Genomic DNA, 22,649 nt, shown 5'->3' on the forward strand with positions numbered 1-22,649 from the left:
CCACTCCCTCAGGGCTAAATATAAAAAAAAAAAAAACTATAAAAATCTAAAGATTTGGATTTGTCATTCCTTCCAAATTCTTCTCTAACTATAGTTCACAGTATAATTTAAATGAATATTAGAGCATTAACCCGGGGACAGCTCATTCCTTTTTTGGAATGTGAAAGCTGAGGCAAATTGCATCTGGGTAAATCGCATATAAATCACTACCAAAGAATCTGGTCTTGTCTAAAAAAAGGAAAACATCTGAAAACAAAAACAAAACAAAAAAAAAAAATCTGAAAAAAAAAAAAAAAAGGAAAACAAAGGTTGAGCAAAGAGCCACTCTTGTTTGGGCGACAATCAATTTACCCTTAGGAGGGCCAAAAGAACTTTGGTTAAAAGAAAACCACCAGTTCGCACATGGCTAACAGCCTTTCCATCTTAAAATGTTTAAACAATAGGACAATTTACTCTGTCAACATAGGGAGGGTGACCATTTTTAAGTAAGTTTTTTTTTTAATTTAAAGATTCCTATTATTCATTCCTATTACATGGTAAGTGATTGCCTCCCTCTAAACAGCCCCAAAGCAGTATTATCAAAGACATGATCACCTTCCAGTTCACTCTCCAAACAACACCAAAAGAAGCCCTCATTCTTGACCTTGAACTATATAAAGGTAGCCTATAGTTAATAATGTTCACTCTTTTACCATTATTCATAGTTCCCTTTTACTTTGGTCAGTAATCAGTCTATATAAATGAGCCCAATCCCCTTAAAATTCTCCATGCATGCTGTGCTTTCCAAACTTTATTTATCAGAGCCCAGGATGGTTGGCCTGATTTTAGAAATTAGTACGCAAATATTTATGTTTTGCCTCTTTCGTTTCATGAGACATCATAGGATATTTTTTAAATCAAATATAAAAGTTAAACTATTAAAAGAAATGCAACCCATGGGATCACGACCCATAGAAAAATAAGATAAAGCACAGAGAAATCAAAGACAAAAGAAGATTGTGGAAAATAAATCCCACTTGACAAATGAAAGACTATTCTCTTATATCTTTCATCAAAGTAATGCAGACAATTAATGTTTCATGTTCTATATGAAGAGGATGGAATTTGACCCATAAATGTTGGAAACACACCTTATTCATTTATGATCCACTAATAACAAACATATATTCAGATAACAAATACATTATTGTTCATGAAAGAACCCCAAGTTAAAGGGTGAGTCTAAGTCCAAGCAAATACAGAAAAGCTGCCCAAACCGTGATTGTCTCTTAATGATCTCATCTGTTTTCATCAAACAATTTTGAGTTTTTTCAAATTAAATTAATCTTTGCCCTCTTGTTAGGCTATTTGGATGAAATTTATAACTCCTTTAGCATAATATAATCTCAGAAGTACACTGAAATACTTGCTTGAGAAGAACTAGTTATAATTTACTTATTTTTCTGTTTTAAAGAATATTTTGACTTCCTAAGAGCTAAAAACAATTTGGTAAGCAGCGCCATCCCATAAATACCTGGCATGTAGATCACTAAATACTTGTTGAATGAATGAATGAAACATGGACACAAATGCACGCATGGATACACACACACACACACACACACACACACACACAACCTTTCTAAGAATTCTTCTGAAAATATGAATTGTTATATTTCTATCTCGAAGCAGATCTATCCTACAACTTCCTTTTCAATATTAACATCTTTTTCAGAGGAAAATAAGTCGAAGTCATGATAGGATTCTTTTTTTTATTATTATTATTAACATATAATGTATTATTTGTTTCAGGGCATGATAGGATTCTATTACATTTTTATCTGATCCCTTCTCCCTTCCCCGAACAATAAACAAATCAACAAAAGCTTACTCCAGATTTGTTTTAATTCAGTAGGTCTAAAGGACAGCCCAGAAACTGGCATTTTATCAAGTTCCCTAAATGATGATGAGTGGCTGATAATGTCTAAGAATGATTTCACGTCTTTGTGCATACCATGACCTTCACCTGGGAGCTTTCCCTTGAACAGCCCGCTCGCTTCGGATGTGATTAACTCCTTGTTCATCCAAGTGAGCTGCCCCTTCTGGAAAGCCTTCCCTGGAACACTCCCCAGTCCCTTGCACACAAGCGGTCCTCCTCCCCTTAGGTCTGGCATAGCTTCCCTAGAGAACTTCCACAGGGGATGCTATTCCTCTGCCCCTCAGTAGAGCAAGCTTCTTGAGGGTATGGACACTCTCTGGCTGAGCCCTGGGTCACTAACACCTTGACAAATGAATGATTTAACTTACCTGGGCCCTTAGCTACTTCATATGTAAAATGAGAAAGATCAAAATTACCTCACCACTGTGAGCACCAAGTGGTGAGTATAAATCAACTGACCCAGTATCCTGCATTTCAGAAAAACAAGTCCTTTCAGGACTACTACTCTGAAGGTAATAACGAGGCTAAGGTCTGAAAACCAATCTTCAATTCCATACCCACAGGGTGTCAAGAACACTAACTGAAAGGCAAAGCCCATGGCTTTTATAAGCCTTGGAGTCAGAGGTCTTGGGAGATACAAGCAGGTTCCACTTTTAATCATACCAGAAGGTGATCCGTGTATAAAAGATTGTGTTTTCCTACAGGAACAATGTCCATCGTCAGAAATGTGTGTTCCTCATCAGCAGCCTGGGCTCAAACAAAGAATGGGAATAACTTGGAAGGACCCTTAAAGAATGGGCATGGTCATAGATCCAATAAATATAAACATCTATAATTATTTAAAGGAATGAAATCAGGCCCCACATAATCATAAATAAGCTATGAACACTAACTACAGAAGTGGCCAAATATACAGCACACGTAGAATAAAATATGGGCATAAACATAGACATTGCATAATATGGGATTTTTATGTGGCCCAAACTTCGTTAAGAGACAGTCCAAGAAGAATGAGCCGATAATATGCCTTCTCTTCTCCATACTTTCCACATATTAGAAGTATCAAAACAAACAAAAAGTGATAATCTCGGAGTACTTTCAAATGCTTCAAATGCAGAGTATGTTGATGATTAGGAGGACAAAGATACCAATAATGGTATTTCTTATTGAAAGATCAGTCTCAGAAATATGAGGCAAGGAAAACATTTCCCCCGTTCTTTATCCAGCCTTTATTCTAAATTTAGTCAACTTCCAAACTGCAGTTTGGCAGCTTTGGGCCAAATTCTGTGAAAATAGTATCATTTGAGTTTTAACATGTTGACGACTATCAGTGCTTTCTTGAATACACTGAAAAGCACGAAAGCAACTGATAGCCCTCAGCTAGGTTCTTCACACTTGCTACCATTTCTCACTGAACCACAGAAAGAGGATGGAAAATATACCCTGTACTAGGATGTAAGTGGAGAACAAGGAAGAACTGGGATACGAGTATCCGTGTGGCAGTCTAAAATGAGGAATCGGCAGGAGTGACAAGGCAGGATTTTAAGCTGAAGCTAGCCAACATGTCTAAATGTTGCCAGGTGTAACACTAGCTCTCCCTCCTCTCCTCCATCACCTTTCAGGAAGAAAGGACCTAAAAACTATGAGGAGAATAGGAATGGAGACTAGTCTTGACTTTTTTTGGAGCCCTCCAAATAATGTCCTTTTCAACTGAGCATTTGTATGCCTCCCCCATGGCACATCAATTTCCAGGTTTCTGTCCTTAAGAAACATACACATGTGTCTACAATAGTCATGGCAAGCTGGTTCCTTTCTTAGCAAATAACCAAAAAGCTAAACATCTCTCAGTGGGGAGACATTACATAAATTACTCTACATGAATGCTATGGAATCCACACAAGGGTTAAAAAGCATTAACTGTCATGGGAAAGTTGTTACATCCTACTATGGTTGAAAAAAAATTTTTTAAAGATTTTATTTATTTACTTGAGAGAGAGCGAGTGAGTGAGAGAGAGCATGAGAGGGGAGAGGGTCAGAGGGAGAAGCAGACTCCATGCTGAGTACACAGCCCTATGTGGGACTTGATCCTTGCACTCCAGGATCATGACCTGTGTCAAAGGCATTGCTTAACCAACCGTGCCACCCAGGCACCCCTGTTGAAATATTTTTAAAAAAACAAACTATAAAACATGATGTAACATTTAATTCCATTTATGTAAAAATAAGCCACACATATGAAATTATGTATATATGTATATGCATATATATATGAATAAATACATAATAAACTAAAAAAAGTTCTGGGAAAGACCCAATTAATTGATAAGAGTTGTTATTTCTGAGAAGAGTAAATTTTTATAGTTCAAATAAGACTTTTTTCCCTCTTGTTTAAATTTTTTGGTATGAAAATATATTAATGTAACAGGTATCAAACTGAAGTTAAAATTATATAATTATGCTAAAAAGGGAAAGAGAGAGAAAAGTCCCAACGAGTGATGGGAGGTGGGTTAGCAATTCTGAGGGATCGAGCTCTCTCCCATTTATTACACAACTGAATAACTGGAAACAAGTTTTGATAAATATTCACCAACCTTAAACATTCGAGTTGTATTTTTTTGGCCATTATCTATTTTACTTTATCTCTTACACCATCATTGTAGCAATATACAATTTCCAAATAAGAGGAATACATAGAGTCAGAGAAACATGATGGCCTCACGGCTACAAAGTGCAAAGAGTTTTTTCATCTCAAAGATGTGTTTAACAGAGTAGATATCAACCAACAGCCTGTAAGTATGTGGTTCTCATTCCCTCAACAAGAAGGCCCACGCTGTCTTCCTGTCCTTTCTTCATCTGGTAGCAGCGGTTCTCAAGTCTCAACCCCCATGAGAGGGCCAGTAGGGAGCTGGAAATGTAGACCCAGGCACCCAGGCCCAGGGTTTCTGATACAACAGGCCTGCAAGCCTGCTGGTGATGCCACACTGTATGCCCCATCTCCATCATTTTCTACCTCTGTGACCTTGGGAAAGTCCCTAAACCCCTCAGTGCTACCATTTTTTCATTTGCAAAATGGCGCTATGGTAGTACCTACCTCCCTAAGCTGTGGAGACTTCATGCCTGGCTCTGAGTTAGGACTGCCTGTAGCAGGTGCTGCTATTTTGATGAAGAGGATGGTGCTCTCAGTTACGATTATTATTAGGGGGTAAGGCTCAGGAATCTACATCTAACAAGTGATTCTGCAGTCCACTGCATTTTCAAAATTACTGCTTACACTCATGATTCCTTCAGATAAGAGAAAGGACCGACAAAAAATAATACTCAAGAGAAAGTCAAAGCAGCGAGCCAGCTTTCACTACTGCTTCACCCAGTTAACAATGCTGGATTTTACCTTCCTGCATGCCTGGCTCTTCTCGAAGCACTGTCTCTGCTGGGAGGCCTGGTCGATCTACACAGTCTACCCATCCCACCAGGTCAGATACGTGCTGTACTCACCTCTCCAACAGTCCTGACCACACTGTGGCCTAGTGTGTTTGGTGAGCAGCTTTAGAATGAGCCTTAGGTGGTACCCCTGAATATAAATGCCCTTCAAAATACAGATGAATTTAGTCCATCAGCTCTCTGTTTACCATGTGTTAACTCATCCAAAACCAGAAGCTCCCTTTCTTTCCCAAGGAAAATTAATTGCATATTATTCCCTGATCCAATCAAAATTATTTGACCCTGAGACAATCTTGCCTAAACATCATTCTGCTCCAAAATACAGTATTATTGACAAAATTCTCATTAATACAATTCCTTCCTGAGTCACCCTCCTTGAATCAAAAAAGTCAAAACCCGCAGTGCTGTCATGGAGGACGATGTTTGGAAGAGGTCTTAGGAGAAACACAGCTACTATCTCCGAATTTCTGCGGCACACTAAAGGTTTGTTGTTGTTATTGTTGTTCCCCCGTGTGAACAAAGGGCACAAAAGGGTTAAGGAGACATCCATTCAGATTCCTTTGGAAACCAAACCCAGAGGTGTCTGTGGGTTCACACTAATGTCTTCTCTTCACCCAGGGAACGCTCCTCCTGATTCTCTTTCCAGTCCTTACTTCACTGTACCTGATCTTTGGTTTCAGCTGTTTGTCTTTAATCTTGCCCAAAGTTAATATCCAAGATACAACCTCGATGCCCAAAAATGGAAAACGACCCAGTGAATGGTATTACCTTCCCACAACGGAATCATTTGTACCCATCAAGGGCCAATATTTCCAAATAAGTTGAAAAGATATTATACCCTGAGGTTAAGTGGAAATTTTTTTTTTAAATAATGCAACATAAGTTCTAAGATATCAGCTAAATAAACATTTTTACACAGGAAAAAATATGGAAAGAAATATTCCAAATATTAACAATTGTAACTTTTGGGTGGTGGGATTGTGAGCAAATTTATTTTCTGCTTTCCCACAGTTCAGACTATTTTTTAAAGTTTCTTCTATGAGCATATGTTACTATTCTGATCAGAAAAACATACACTGGTAGCTAAGAGCAAATACAGTTGTGTCTCTTAAAAATCCACAAGACAAATACTATGTGATAAAACAGAAATACAGAAAATGAAGTAGGTAACTCTAACATCAACCACCAGAGCTTGAGAAGTCTGATGCATTCATGAGTCTCTCTCACGCAGGACCACCTCAGGGCAGGTTGGGGATTTTGATCTCCCCCAAAAGGCTGACACCACTATCAGAAAGAGATCTCAGGACACTGAATTTGCTGGTCTATTCTTGGGTCCAGTTTAATTTGAAGAAGCTTATTTTCTTAAGCTCAAAAAGACACTCAGGAAACGGATGTGTCTTGGGTGTCTCTTTCCCTTGGAAGATTAGAATAATCAGAGGAAAGAATGATGATGCAGGAAACAGCAGGACAATCGGGAAAGAGAGTGACACACTACAGCAACAGAAAGTTCCCTTCTGTACCACAGTTAACGGGAAAACAGAACCAGAAGCCTTGGGCATGTTCCCTTAACACACGACACTTCCAGTCTGTGGTGTCCAACTGGCCTCTCGCTGGCAAGGCAGCCTTGCTAAGCACGGAAAGATAAAGATGACAAACAAGCAGTTTAAAATGAAGAATGAAAAAAAGAGCTTCTTTAAGATGAAACAACAGTAAGTTGGACACACATTGGCTTGCTAATGTGTTTTCGCTGGAATCACTTTATCTGACCATCTGCTTGGGAGATTGCTGACAAAGGAACATTTCAGGCCTTGCATTGATAGCTCTTGGAAGTCACATGGGTAAAACATCTGACTCCCAACTCATAGGAAGGGGGTGATAGGTAAATGGCTGATTGAGAAGGCTCTGAAAAAATATCATCCACCCTACTTGTCCCTGTCCCAAAAGGCTTCACAAGTTATGTTTTTTATAGGGTTAGGGTTAGGGTTAGGGTTAAGGTTAGGGTTAGGGTTCGGCCTAACCCTAACCCTAACCCTAACCCAAGCCTAACAAGTATTTCAAAAGCACCTACTATACTTACATTAACTGAGAAATGCTTACCCACCAGGCACTGTGCTAAGCACTTTGAATGGAGACCTTCCCACTCAATTCCCCCCAACACAGTTACTATCCCCATCTCATGGGAGGGAACTGGTGGACACAGATTCCAAGTCTGGACCAGCTCAAGTGGAAATGTGGAAATGCTCAGTGGAATCTTTATCTCCTAGGCGGACATAATAAATTACCACAAGCTTGGTGGCTTCAAACAACAGACATTTATTCCCTCATAACCCTGGAGACCAGGAACCCCAAATCAGGGTGTTGGCTGGGCCACAATTCATGTGAAGGCTCCAGGAAAGAGCCCCTCCTTGCCTTCTCCTGCATCCTGGTGACTCCAGGTGCTCCTTGGCTTGTGATGGCATAACTCTAATCTCTGTCTTTGGTTTTATTTTGCTTTTTTAGTTTTTAGTTTTTTTAACAACGACTATAATTTGCTGTGATAATCATGGTTATTAATAAGTAATTGGGCATTAATTCTTGAAATGTGGATTTTATGTAATAGTGTGTTTTGAAGTGTTCACATGATCTTTGTTCAATACTGAGACTCATGGGATGTCATTAAAAATGGGCTTTAGACTGTTATCATCAAGACAGCATGGTACCGGCACAAAAACAGACACATAGATCAATGGAACAGAATAGAGAGCCCAGAAATAGACCCTCAACTCTATGGTCAACTAATCTTCAACAAAGCAGGAAAGAATGTCCAATGGAAAAAAGACAGCCTCTTCAATAAATGGTGTTGGGAAAATTGGACAGCCACATGCAGAAAAATGAAATTGGATCATTTCCTTACACCACACATGAAAATAGACTCAAAATGGATAAAGGACCTCAATGTGAGAAAGGAATCCATCAAAATCCTATAGAAGAACACAGGCAGCAACCTCTTCGTCCTCAGCCACAGCGACGTCTTCCTAGGAACATCGCCAAAGGCATGGGAAGCAAGGGCAAAAATGAACTATTGGGATTTTATCAAGATCAAAAGCTTTTGCACAGCAAAGGTAACAGTTAACAAAACCAAAAGACAACTAACAGAATGGGAGAAGATATTTGCAAACGACATATCAGATAAAGGGCTAGTGTCCAAAAGCTATAAAGAACTTAGCAAACTCAACACCCAAAGAACAAATAATCCAATCAAGAAATGGGCAGAAGACAGGAACAGACATTTCTGCAAAGAAGACAACCAGATGGCCAACAGACACATGAAAAAGTGCTCCATATCACTCGGCATCAGGGAAATACAAATCAAAACCACAATGAGATATCACTTCACACCAGTCAGAATGGCTGAAATTAACAAGTCAGGAAATAACAGATGCTGGCGAGGATGCGGAGAAAGGGGAACCCTCCTACACTGTTGGTGGGAATGCAAGCTGGTGCAACCACTCTGGAAAACAGCGTGGAGGTTCCTCAAAAAGCTGAAAATAGAGCTACCCTACGACCCAGCGATTGCACTACTGGATATTTACCCTAAAGATACAAACGTGGTGCTCCGAAGGGGCACGTGCACCCGAATGTTTATAGCAGCAATGTCTACAATAGCCAAACTATGGAAAGAACCTAGATGTCCATCAACAGATGAATGGATAAAGAAGATGTGGTATATATACACAATGGAATACTATGCAGCCATCAAAAGAAATGAAATCTTGCCATTTGCGACGACGTGGATGGAACTAGAGGGTATCATGCTTAGCGAAATAAGTCAATCAGAGAAAGATAACTATCATATGATCTCCCTGATATGAGGAAGTGGAGATGCAACATGGGGGGTTAAGGGGGTAGGAGAAGAATAAATGAAATAAGATGGGATTGGGAGGGAGACAAACCATAAGTGACTCTTAATCTCACAAAAAACTGAGGGTTGCTGGGGGAGGGGGGTTGGGAGAAGGGGGGTGGGGTTATGGACACTGGGGAGGGTATGTGCTATGGTGAGTGCTGTGAAGTGTGTAAACCTGGCGATTCACAGACCTGTACCCCTGGGTATAAAAATATATTATATGTTTATAAAAAATAAAAAGTTTTAAAAAATGGGCTTTAGAATATTATTAGACGAATAAGTCATGGAGATGAGTGACACACACCAGGGCTAGAGTCAATGGCACTGTATGGTGTGTACTTGCATGGTGAAGCGATGGTAGTGACACTTGTGAACACAGCAGAACACAGAGTGTGGTGAACCACGGAGAACCACTGTGCTGTATGCTTCAAACTAAGGTAACTTTGAGAGTCAACTATACTTCATTGAAAAACCATTTTTTTCATGGGCTTTGGTTGACCCGGTGTCTGTAGAGTTCTTCTACTGGTTCTTTAAGCCTCCCCACCAAAAAAAAAAAAAAAAAAAAAAGTGTATACTCTTCTGGGGGATAAAAATCACCTGGTACTAGGTCAAGATCTAGTTTAGTGGTTTCCCCATCCAGACTCTTGGGAGCTTTTTTACAAAAATAGATACCCAGCCCCCTCCCCAGAACAAATGAATCAGAGTCCCAGGGCACAGAGCCAAAGTATTTCTATCTGCCTCTCTCATAATATGGCTGTCTTCTCTGTGTGTCTGTCTCCTCTTCTTGATGTAAATACACCAGTCATATTGGATTGGGGGCCACTCTCAACCAGTATGACCTGATCTTCACTAATAACACTTGCAAAGATCCTATTTCCAAATGAGGTCACATTCTGAAGTTCCTAGTGGACTCGAACTTTGGCAAACACTCTGCACCCAGGACTGCAGGATTCTGGCATGGCCCTGTGACTCCAGGCCCCACATCCTGAGCTGCGGTGCTCTTGGGGCCTCCAGAGGGCCCCACTCTGTTCGACAATACCCACACACACGCCAGGTGACGTCAGAGCTGCCCTAGCTCCCGTCCCCAAGGAGCTAGCAGTTTACTGAATGCACGTGAGGTGATGAAGAAGGAAAAGCACATCAATGAAGTATCTCTGTGGACTTCTGTGTGCTACAGAAACCTAGAGGGGAAGGGATGAGGGACGGCCAGGGGTCTTGAGCATCTGGACCCCTGGGGAGGAGAGACCTGAGCTGAGGCCAAGAGGCAACACCAGGAAGAGCAGGCCCAGAAGAGAGTGCATGCACTGAGGATCATGGGAAAGTTGGGGTAAGGATATGTTCAAGAGGCTCCAAAGGCAAAGGAAGGAACTTTGATTCAATTTGGAAGGAAAGAAAAAAGTTATTAGGGGCCACAACAATAACTTCATTTGTTGTGGCTTCATTTAAAGACTCCTCTGGCAGAGGCAAGGCAGGGCGGGCGTGCAGCCTAGAAAAATGGCTGCAACTTCTAGACAGAATAAGCTGTGCGCCTGCGCGAGCCAGCACCCATGGGTGCTGTACCCATGTTTGCAGTTTTTCTGCCACACTTCAGCAGCTTGATTGGAAAGTAAATTGAACTTGCACGTGTCCCCCATACTTCCATCCATCCGTCAGCAGAGTCCCCGTGCTACCAACCTCCCCAAACTCACACAAACAGACATACACACTAGCTTCCCTCCAACACCCACTCGCACCCCAGCCAAGAGCTGAGTGAAGAGGAAGGTGAGAAAAAGAGAAATAAAAATGCCCAAAGCAGCAGCCAGAAGAGAAGGCAGCGGAGACATAAATCACCTTTGCACCGCTCACAGCAGGCTCCCCTCTGCTTGATGGCAAGGGCACAGTCTCTCGACAGCACGGGGCACTTCTCTCTCTTACAGGTCACTTCCTTGTTCTAGGCAGAAAAAGACAAGAGACATTTCAAAGAAACTCCAAACAGAACCCCCCAATCCTGACACATGCCTGAGGTTTTGCTAGCCTCCCTCTTCCTATCTTGCTTTCATCTTGGCAAGAAACACTCGTGCAAGCATTCTGCTCTCTCCCTGGAACAGAAATATTCATCCAGAAACACAGGACTTTTGAGATTAGGGGCACGTGAGCGGGGAAGGAAAAGTCCCCTCTTGAGAAACCAATGCCACCTAGATAACTGAGCATGCCAAGAGCAAAGCTTTCTCCCACTCTGTTCTAAGGTTTCTTTTCAGTACACACTATAGAAACGATAATATTTGTGTAAATCATATTTTGCCCATTGGGTTACCTGGGCCAGGACTACATCGTGAGAACAAAAATATTTGCACACAGCCGTCCAACAATCCTTAATAGTAGAGTGCATTAAAATGCAGCAATCTAAAGTTCCAACTCAAATAATGACAAAGTTGAGTATTGAATCAGCTCAGAAAGAGAAAAAATAATATTCCTCATGCCAAGCAGAGACACAGTCGTCAGTGTTTTATAGCCACGGGACAGCTGCATTATATTAGCACTTATGCTAATGAAGTGTGCTGAGTATTTGCATCTTGGGTTTTATCCTGAAAGGTTAGCTGTTAAAATGTCTCAGAGAAGATCCAAACATGATGTATATGCCTGTTTATACACAGGCTGGATCCACGTGCACCGAACATACTATGTCACAAAACTTAGTAAGATCTGAGCTTCAGTAAGTTTCTTCTAGATGCTACACGCTAAGTGCTACGGCTTTCATTCCTATTAAAATTCTGTGAGATAAGTATTATTACTATTCCCAGTTTATAGACAAGAAAACTGCTGCTCAGAGAAGGTGTAAGATCTGAGTAATCGACTCTCTTCTTTGCCCCCCTTTCTGGTGTCTGTGATAAGAAAGGGGGCATTCATGGAGCTAGCCTCATTTACCCCTACAGTCCTGTAGTCCTCATCCTAAGCTGTAAATCAAGACTCCTGTGTGGTACTTCACAAAGACCAGCACTGTCTCCCACCCCCCTGGTGGGAGCTCAGATCTGATTGATCCTAAGGACCAGGCCTAGATGCTTCCCCAAGCTCTCCAGGTAATTCCACTGTGCACCCAGCACTGTGCTCTGCAAAGAGCATTCTTGTGCCCAGTGAGGCTGAGATGAGTTTGGGAGCTGTCCACAGTTCCTCAGTGATGGCAGACGTACCATCTGAACCCACTTGTCCCAGCTCCAAGTCCTCCCAAGTTCCTTCCCTCACCCTCTCCTTTCCTAAGGATGGTGGAGTCAAGACCACCTGCACGTCACAGGCCTTCAGTGGATTCTCGTGATTTTTCTTAAATCACAAACATAATACACAGTATGGTCACAATTCAAATTAAAGAGATCTGTTTTAAAAAATTAAGAGTGTCCCTCCACTACCACTAAAGTAATCATGAACAATGACCAGGTGTATATGCTGTTTGGCATTATTAACAGTGACTTCATCTGGCAAAGTACAGTTCCTGCAAGCTGTCGTTTGATACCGACGCCCCCACACCAAGACGTCTGTGAAGTGAACATGCTTTCTAAGCAGAACATCTGTCATGACGGCTCATGCAAACCTGGCTGCGGCTTCAGGGAAGGGCCACCCCCAAGTGCATCTCCTCTCTGAAGGGAAAAATCCTCAGACATGGGGAATTCGAAGCTCGAAGGGCAGACACAGTGGGTGTGAGTCACAATTCGGGGTCTGATAAATAGGAAGATACACACTTTCTTAAATATAGGAACTCTTTGCTAAATTAGAAACCTGGGAGCCAGTCAAAATCTATAACAGGATCCCAAGATTCATAATAAATAGCTTGTAACTATAGTCCAGCACAAAAGTTATTCCAACCAGATGTTTTGTAGCTTCACATCTGGAATTTTTTTGTATACACACACACACACCCCAAATCTAAACTTTAGCTATAGGTTTAGTGGGGGGATTTCCCCCTTCTAATAACATTTGGAGGGTTTTTTTGTTTTGTTTTGTTTTAAATATTCTACCAAACTGCCATATCTGCTCATTTCCCTGGTGTCTGGCTGGCATGGATATGAAGCACATGCTTAGACTCCCAGACCCTCGAAGAAAGTACGAAAAACTACAGAGAATTGCTCATAGGACCCTGATTCCTCTGTCTCCTTAATTGAGTCCAGCAGCTACAGAGTAAATTTAAGCACAGGTTAATTAAGACCACTTGCTTTGCTTTCACTGATTTTGCCAAGAGACAAAAGCACTGGGCTCCAGCCAGTGGCTCTGGTGAGAAGCGGCGCACACAAAGCCATGTCTGTAGGAGGCCATCTCTACTGGCCTCTTCATCTCACTGTGCGCCAAGTGTCCTCTGCTCTGAAGCAAGGCCATGGCTCATTTGGTTCACTTTTCCACTCAAGAAACTTTTTCTGGTGCTGATTCATCCTTACCAAACACGTTCTATGTACGGGCTCTGCGCTAAGAATTTAATATGCATTATTTCTCTCTCTCTCTCTCTCAGCTCTGCGCTAAGAATTTAATATGCATTATTTCTCTCTCTCTCTCTCTCTCACACACACACACACACACATATCCACATCACCCCCATGTTACAGATGGGGAACCAAGGTTAAGATACTTGCCCACGCGTCACCCAAAAGGCAGATCTGGAAGTCAAAAAGAGGTCTGACTCCAAAGGCAAACATTTAAATGATGCACTTTGCAACTTCCCAGGCACTCAGGATACACACAAGAACAAAACAATGTCTGGGCCCAGAGGCCCCAGGGGAGATTGGCGCCTCCCTTGTGGTTCCACACGTGTGAAATGAGCTCTCTAACAGGAGCAGGATAACGCCACAGGGCTATGTCAACACCCAACCATGGGAGGGTCTACAAATACCAGCTGTTTTCTCGTCATGAGGAGGGTTATGCCATTTTGGATGTTGATAGGTAGCTGTGTCTATCATACTTCTGAAAGCCAGACTGCCATCCTTGAACAAACCTGGGTTTGAAGATCCCCAAATCTAAGCAACAGTGAAGAGTGGTAGAAAAGCACTGGAGGAAAACATCAGAACATTCTAAAAAAAAAAAAAAAAAAAAAAAAAAAACAGACCTAGCCGGTGTAGAAGAGTAATAAACCTTACACATTTTCCATCCTCAGTCTGTCTCCTTGTGCTTATCACTTTCTAGGGTCAGCCAGTTTGTGATTTACCTGCTGTCAAAGGTGTTTGCATTATTGCCTCCTTTCTGAAAGACCAAATATATCAAAATCCAAAACACAGCCTCTGGAGACACGTGAAATGAAGTGCCAACATGCAAAAGTAAAAGAGGGGCACAGGGAGTAAAAAAGAAAAAGTCTACATGGCTGGCAACAAAGCTCTATAAGGATGTGAGCCAAACCACAGCCTCAGCCACAGCCAAGTTCAAACCGGATTCCAGCAGCTAGCTTGCTGTGTCTGAGGTCTGCCACTAGGTGGTAGCACAGAGTTCCCTGGGCTTCGAAATTGGGACCATGAGACCTGATAGTTGCTCCCGAGCATTTTTCAGTATCTCATGTGGAGGGACACAACCTCTCACTGAAGGGGGTTATAGAGAAGATAGCACATCACCACTGTGCTATAGAGAAGATAGCAGATCACCACTGTGAGATTTTCCTGTCTGCTTTCTGCAACTAGAAAAACATGTTTTTGACATGTTTTTGTTCTATTTCAAGCCAATGTCTTGAAGATATTTTTTTCTAAGATTCTTCCAGGACCAATCCTATTATGAAATATGGAAAGTATTACCTGACCTTTCATTTATATTTTAAAAATAATAATAAAATAGAAATCTGGAGGGGAAAACACAGCAAATAGGATGAGACTGATCAGGGAGAAATGTCAGCTGGCAGATACTCTATTTTTAGACTATGAAACAGCATCACAGATCTTTTGAAATAAGAATAAAAACAAAAATACCTGGTGCCCTGCCTGCTGAGACTCCAGAGCCGTATTGGGAAATTGGCAGACCCCACGAGTCTCTTCCTCTAGAAGATGGCATTAGTTCCCTTCAATCGTTGTCTCTTATAAAACAAAGCCTGCCTTGGAGGCAAACAGCTGTCATTTGGCAAACTAGCAAATTCTAAGTGCCAGATCTTTTTCAGAAAATCAAGAAGGCTGCAAAGTTGTCATATTTCTTTCTGCCCAACAAAGAACACTCAGTATGTCAATCAAGTCCACAGGCCAGGTAGCATCAGAGAGGAGATGAAGGGGCTAACAGTGGCTCTCTTCCTTAAATTAGAAACCCTGCAGGCTCTCCCTTCCTCCTCCATAGATGCAAACGTCCCACTCTCACATCATCACTGTAGTCTTATTTGGGGATGGGCTTATAGATTGTGCTGCCCTCAAGAATCCCCCTTCCCAAATGCAAAAAATCATTGGGGGTGAAACAATATTAATCCTGAATAGTCTGTTCCCTTCATCATCGGCTACTGGCAGGGGATGGATGCCCACCACGACGACTCTCAGAAGTATAGGAACTGAGCAGTGGAATTTCTAGAGCAGCCGAAAAAAAAACCAGGATTTGACACCTGTGCCATACTACTCCATGCTGCTGGAGTGAGAAATCATGCCACAAGTCTCCCCTCTAGTCCAGAAACTTATACAGTGTTGGAGGAAACAAGACATCAGACGCTGGCAGGTCACACAAAAACTGCCGTGTAACTTCCGGCATCACGTGAGAATTTCACCTTGACTCAAGAGCCATTGTGGTCAGTGAGCACAGATAGGACACGATGACCCTTCATCAGATTATTTTTATCAGTGAATTTATTTGAAGTGCACACACAATGATGTTTCACTACTTGAGATTCTCAAGACTGCTCACAGAGGAATTTGTTTTTAGGAATACAAACGTCTTATGTCAAGCTTCCCAAGGAGGAAGGTAATCCAACATCAGCACATGTGTTCTCTGTGGAATTTCTCGTCTCCCCATACATGAAGTCGAAGAGGTCAACTATTCCTTGAAGTTCCCCCATTGTAACCCCATTCCAGCCCCAAAAGAGCCAAAGGGAACTTTATGGTGCTTTTGAACGCAGGTCACAATTTCTCCTAGGCAATATTATAAAACTTCTCATAAACAGAAGAGTAATACTTCATGTTTACATAGCACTTTTCTTCTAAAGAAGTCTGCAGATATTATTTCATTAATCCTCACAGGTTTCTTAAGATTTGCAGATGGGAGAATGGCACACAATAAAGTTAAGTGTCTCAGGTCCCTCAAAGAGCTAGCTAGCGGTAGACCTGGGAAAACAACCTGGTTCCCAGGCCTGGATTAAGGGGCCAGCCGGGGAGGTTAGTTGCTAAGGCACAGCATTAAAATTTATGGGTGTATCATATTAGAATTAGGTTAGCTCCTACTCCACTGTTGAGATTTTAGGAATAGATTAGTATGGAGCTGAGCTAGTCTGGAAATTTTCCAGAAAGAGGCCATCTGGGTCAGACGTGCCAGGTCTCCTGCCCTTGTTATAAGGTAACCTGTTAAAGGTGCCATACAAGAGCTGCACCGAGACTTGGGCAAACAGACCTGACTGCAGAATGTCACAGTTCCAGAATACAAAGATGCAGGCAAAGGCTGAAAGGAAAGACCCCGAAGGGGCAGGTTCCTTGCTTGTCGGTGGCTTTGATAAATGGGACATAAAATATAGTGAGTCTATCTCTGCAACATACGGTCGGGGGAAATCCTTTGCAAGTGAGCAGGAGCACTCATAGAGGAGACAACACAAGTTTGTACCTGCTCCAGCCTGTTTCCTTTGGACAAAATCTGTTCTTAATCTCTGAGAAAATGATCATTGCGAGGGTGGGGGGGATCTGAGATAGTTCAGTGGTTGCCAGTGGCAGTATTAAATTTGATTGATGATTTATTGTTTTAATTAAGCTTTTATTTGCTTGTTCTTTATAACTGATAGCACAATTGACTTCCCCATAACTCTTGCACAGAATGAGCTGGGGAAAAAAAAAAGAGAGAGAGAGAAAGGAAAGGCAGTTTGGTCCACTACAAAGCCTTAGTATACATGATGAGGCTTTGAGCTGTATCTCTCAGCTCAATGAAAGCAGAAACAAAATGGAAAGAAAAAAAAACTAACAGAACCATTTCTAAGGTGAGGAAGGGGTGTTTGATAGGGGAAATGACTTAAACTTCCCAGCCAAGAGAACTGTATCCCAACACCTCTTTTCTTCCTCAATCGAGTGAGGTTCTAAGACAGGTACAAGAAGTGAGAGGTGTCTGAGGTCAGTAGGAAAGGTGGCAGGTGTAAATGGCCCTTGCTTTTAATGTAAATTAGCATTTCCAGATCTTTCTGAACCTCCAACCTCCACCACTTTGGCAAATCCCTTCCACAGCCAGAGCAAGAGAGCTGATCCTTTGCTAACCAACCAATGAAGTGCCATATAGCTTTCTGGGCAGTTTGATGAACAATTAAGAATAATAGCACCCAGCCTTTGCAGAAAATCTACTATTTGCCAGACTGTGCTAAACATGTTTTACATATTGTGTCCTTTTTAACCCTTGCAACAAGTCTCAGGAAGGACTAATTAACCCCTATTTTATGGCTAAGAAAACTGAAGCACAGAGAATTTTAATGCTTACCTGGGTTTACACAGAGCTAGTGAAGGCAGAGATTTGAAGGCAGGACTCGTGATACCAGAGGCGGTGGATTAACCACTATGCTGCACGGCTTGCTTCAGAGGCTATGATGAGCCATCTCTTCCTCCTTGCTAGGACTCTAAATGTTTGCCTTTGCTAAGCACTCCCCATTTTCAGACCATTGTAAATGTTAGTGGTTTATGGTTTCATTTGGAACGCACGAGTAAAATTAGTGCATTTTAAGATAGATTAAGTCTCTGGCTTAAAACTCAGAACGAGTCTGAGGCTCCGAGGGCCCGGTCATTTGTAAGACAGATCAGAACCTGGATCCGAAGCCTCCAGATCCTCTGTTTCTTCCTGGATTTGAACAGGAGGGTGCCTCTCCCGGGAGGCTGGCAGCCTCCAGACCCTAGACTCCCAGAGTCTAGAGGTAAAAATACCTTCAAGAACATATATTTGGAGATTTAATGTGAGAGCATCTTGCAAGGACATCACGCAATTCATTGCACTACATCTGGGAGTGTTATTCTTTCTTCCTCCTGTCGAGGCTCAGCGAGCCTTTACCCCAGAGACCTGGACCCTGGCAAATGCCGCCTTCCCCGGCCCAGCTAACAGTGCAAACACTGAACAAAGCTGCTCTTGAAGCTGAGCCATTTAAAAGACTTTATGAAGCCCACTGGGGCCCCCCGATTATTTTGCAACAAGTCATATCCCATGAAGAAATTCACTTCTCTGCAACACAAAACAGAGGGAGATTAAAGAAAATGGCAGGAGGGGCAGGGGGTGGTGGAGAAAAGAAGTAAGACCCCCTGCTGTTCTGTCTGGCCAGAATCGTGTCTTTTAGTACCCATATCCTCTACAAAGACGATGTTCTGGTGATATATGGCCCTAATACATCACTACGTGACAGTGCTCTCCTGATATTGTACCTTGAAAATATGACACGTGCCAGCTTAAGCAACGGGGGATTAATAAGGAGGCCTTTTTATATTTAACTTACCTAACATTTCAATTCTTTTTTAATGGGCTTTAGTTTGTTGGAAGGAATTGTTCGGGGTCCTATGCCGTTTAAGGATTTAGGTCTGGCTTGTTTTTTTTTTTTTTTTTTTTGCCTTCTCAAGGAACTCTGAGAACAAAGAAACACAGGCCATTAGAATGTCCCTGCTAGTCAAGTACAACTCTGATTTAAAACAGGACAGTGTCAAACAGCTCCTCATTCTGTTTAATCATATTTTGAAATAGAACCAAAACATTAGAGATGGCAGAACACAAAAGAAATAACCACCAAATAAAAATAGTAGCCCAAAGAAAGTAGCACTGCCTGGTTTTTATTAGACTGTACATCGTCTAAGCACGGGGTCTGCTGGCAGCCCCGCGCTCACGGAACTGTAATGGATGGAACATGAAGCAGCCAGGGGCTTAGCACTTTGGACCTCATCACAGATGCAGCTCTGACAACTCGGGCTCCCAGAAGCAGGATGGAAAACCAGAAGGTAGACTATGTCCCCTCCTGCCAGGGGACAGGAGCCAGATATGTGAACTGAGAAGAGTAAAGGTGGGCATCCTTTCTTTATTTAGCCCCAATTCTCAAACCTACTCCTCTCCCCTCCCCGAGCAAAAGGGAATCAAAGAGCTGGGATGTGGACGGAGCCGGCGCTCCAGAGAAAATGTCTACGGACTCCTGACCAGGGATGAGAGGGGCTGGAGTCCTGCAGAGCTGCACAGCCTCAAACACAAGCGGTCCAGCCACCTCTCCCAACACCTTTGATTATTTTACATTGCTGTGCGCCCTTCAGCACATGAAGAATAATGAATCGCTTCTTCCTCCACCCGAAAAGAAAACAGAAAGAAAAGGGGAGATAAAATTCTAGGAACATTTGCATGCATTTCTGGTGAGTTCTTTTCCTCTCCAGATGATGGAAGCCCACCTCCAACCACCAGAAAGATCTATGATGCAGAAGGCAGAAGCCGGCTTCCCGCCTTTTGGGGGACAGCATGGAGTCTGCCCAGCAGGCTGGCAGGGGTACTGGAGAGACTGAAGAGTGAAGGTGAAGGAGTTAAAAATAGTAATAAAATCGGAGCAACTTCCATCAGAAGAGTTGCAATATGACGTTCGCGAAGGATAGCTGGAGATACGACTTTGGCAGTGCCTTTTCTGGTCCCCCGCTGTGTGAAAGTGGGGCTCCTGGGCTCTACAAAGCAGCTGAGAGCTCAATGAGCCCTTTTAATTGTGCACATAGATGATTCTCTGCCAGAAAGGAAGATGTCAGAAATATGGGCATGGAGTATCTTAGACCCCATTTCTGTCTGGCCCTGGTGACTGGCGGTGGCAAACCATGTCTTCCCATGGCCAGCCCTGAAAGATGTCCCCCTCGTCAGCACGTGCTGCTGCCTGCCTCATCCACCATGAGTGGGACTCACCAGGTCTTCAAACGCCCAACTCCCATGGGTCAACAACAAGCCACTGAGCAGATTTTTCGCAGGACGGAACAGAAGTTTTCACAGGTTGCCCATGAAAGCCGGTGCGCTGCTGGGAGCTACAAAAATACCTTCTCTTGACAAGTAAATGGAGCTGACATCACAGGGAAGAGGCAAGGCGGAGGGGCTGCTCGCAGTCCATCTGTCATCTTGACAAAATAACTTTCTGGTCACTAGTGAGACACTTTTAAAGACATCTGCACAATTGACCCCGACCAGCAGCAATCACAGAGGCTTTCAAAGGGACCCCTGGGATGGCAGGCTTTAGAGCTGGTTCCTACTGTCCTGCCACCAGATAACGGTAAGGCAGTGTGATGTGTCTGGTGCTGGAGAGATTCCTATTCCCGGTCATCCTCACATTGATACTGACTATGGAGGGTGTCCGGTGAGCCCAAGAACATCAGGCAGGGGAGCAGAGGGAAGTGGGGACCCTCTAGCTGGCTGGAACGGAAAAAGCCAACCCCAGGCAGCGTTTCCACATGAAGACAATTCTGTGAGCTAGAATGGGTCTGACTCATTCACCAGGGCCATTAGCAGTGTGTTTTCTTCACCAAGGCCTTCCCAAGGGCCGGGGGCAGGTGTCAGGAGGAACTAGAGAAGCCACAGATTTATTTCATAGGTTTAGAATACAGCTTTAATTCACTAGCTTTCATTTTCAAATTCATTAAACAATCAACAAATGCAAATGTTGCATATAATCCACATTTGATTAAAGTGTTGTAAAGAAATGAAAGTGGCTAGCTACCCATAAAATATTACTTACATAAACTTGCTGCTAGAGGGATTACAATATGCACCCCAGTTTTAAAAAGAAGGGGTCAATCATGGTTATTACCCTCATTTCACTGTAAAACAGCTTCTTAAAATCTTTAACATCTAAGACCAAAATGTCAACAGAAAATAAATGCCCTTTAAGAAATGTGACATCTTGGCTCTACACTTGTTTTTTTGTGTAGGTTAAACATTCGCACTGCAGATTTCAAATCTAGCTGACTAAAAATCCATGAATCTGTTTAAGAAATATTGTTTGGGCCCCTGCCGCCAGCTGGGCGCTGCGCCAGGTTTTGCTGGGAACAGCAAATATGAATCAGATACATCTTCTGCCCTAGAAGAGCTTACAATCCAAGAGGGAGCGGGGCCAGATCATAAACACGGCAAAAGCCCCTCCTGTGTTGCAACATGACGGGTGCACACTGCTCTTCCTGAGTTCAGAGGGAAAGGTCAGTGTCAACCAAACTCCACCGCCACAAACGCCCTGAGAGCACCCAACTCATCTTGGTTCCTGAAGGACCAAATGGGCCACTGAATGAGACTTTAAAATGTTTTATTACACAATCGTCTCACTGAAACAGAATCTGACTTACATATGTCAGCACCTCAGGATGTGACAACCCACAAAAGGAATCTCCTTCATGGAGGACATTCCAGCACATTCCAACATAGGTGCAGCCTCATGGCTCAGCATGGTGGATGGCACACCAGTTCATTTGAACGTTTATCGTGGGGAAATAGTTTGGGCCATGTTGTCCTTGCTCTCTGAAATTCTAAGATTTAACATACATTGCTGGTCTTACATCTATAAATTGTCTTAGGTAAAGTACAAAAATACCAACACACTGAGTTTTAATTTACATTCCAAACCTGATTATGATCACGCTACCAAGTATGAGCAATAAGAGCTTTTTTGAAAAAATAGCTTTTTATAGGAAAAATTTTGTTTTATAATTGTTATTGCTTCTAATTATATATTCTAGTCTGACTATACCATTGTTCACTGGAAACAACTTTTCATCTTTTAATGTCTTCGTATAATTTCCCCATCATCAGACTTGATATGCAAAATCATATGAGATATGAAAAAGGTAAATCATTACAGAAAAAAGCAGAATTTGGAGTAGAAACGAAATTTCTTGATTTAATTTTGGTGGTTGGAATTAGTTAGATCTTCAAACTATGTAATAAAAAAGTTAAACACAAATAGCACACACTCATTTTTCTCACCAATGAGCGCTGACTGGGCCCAGCACTGTCTCAGGCCCTGGGGATATAGCATGAACATCGGATTTGACATCCTTCCATGGCTAATATTCTAGTTGGGAGACAAAGAAGAAACCAAAATCTGCATGATAATGGGCACTGACAAGGACTGTGGAGAAAATGCAGCAGGACAAGGACACAGAATGACAATGCATATTTGGGAGAGGGGAATCCAATCAAGACACTTTCTCTGTATATACCTTCACCTGGGTGATTTTATACAGATTCGTGGCTTGAAAACCATCAATATGCTGAATGTTCCCACATTCATGCTCCCAGCTCTCTCACCCTTCAAGTGCAGACTCCTAACCAACTGTGCCCATT

At 42.4% G+C, this 22,649-nt stretch overlaps 1 protein-coding gene across 2 annotated transcripts in view; it reads right to left on the reverse strand.

Annotated features, from left to right (window-relative positions):
* The window catches only part of BMPER (BMP binding endothelial regulator), a 245,416-nt gene that overhangs the window by 203,950 nt on the left and 18,817 nt on the right, over positions 1–22,649 (reverse strand). For both annotated transcript variants that reach the window (XM_032871821.1, XM_032871814.1), the window contains exon 3: positions 11,070–11,169. In XM_032871821.1, coding sequence (XP_032727712.1) covers positions 11,070–11,169 — 100 coding nt within the window. The remainder of the gene's footprint in view (positions 1–11,069; positions 11,170–22,649) is intronic.

This window comes from Lontra canadensis, unplaced genomic scaffold, assembly GCF_010015895.1.
Source record: "Lontra canadensis isolate GAN:19392208 unplaced genomic scaffold, GSC_riverotter_1.0 scaffold2, whole genome shotgun sequence".
Lineage (NCBI taxonomy): Eukaryota > Metazoa > Chordata > Mammalia > Carnivora > Mustelidae > Lontra > Lontra canadensis.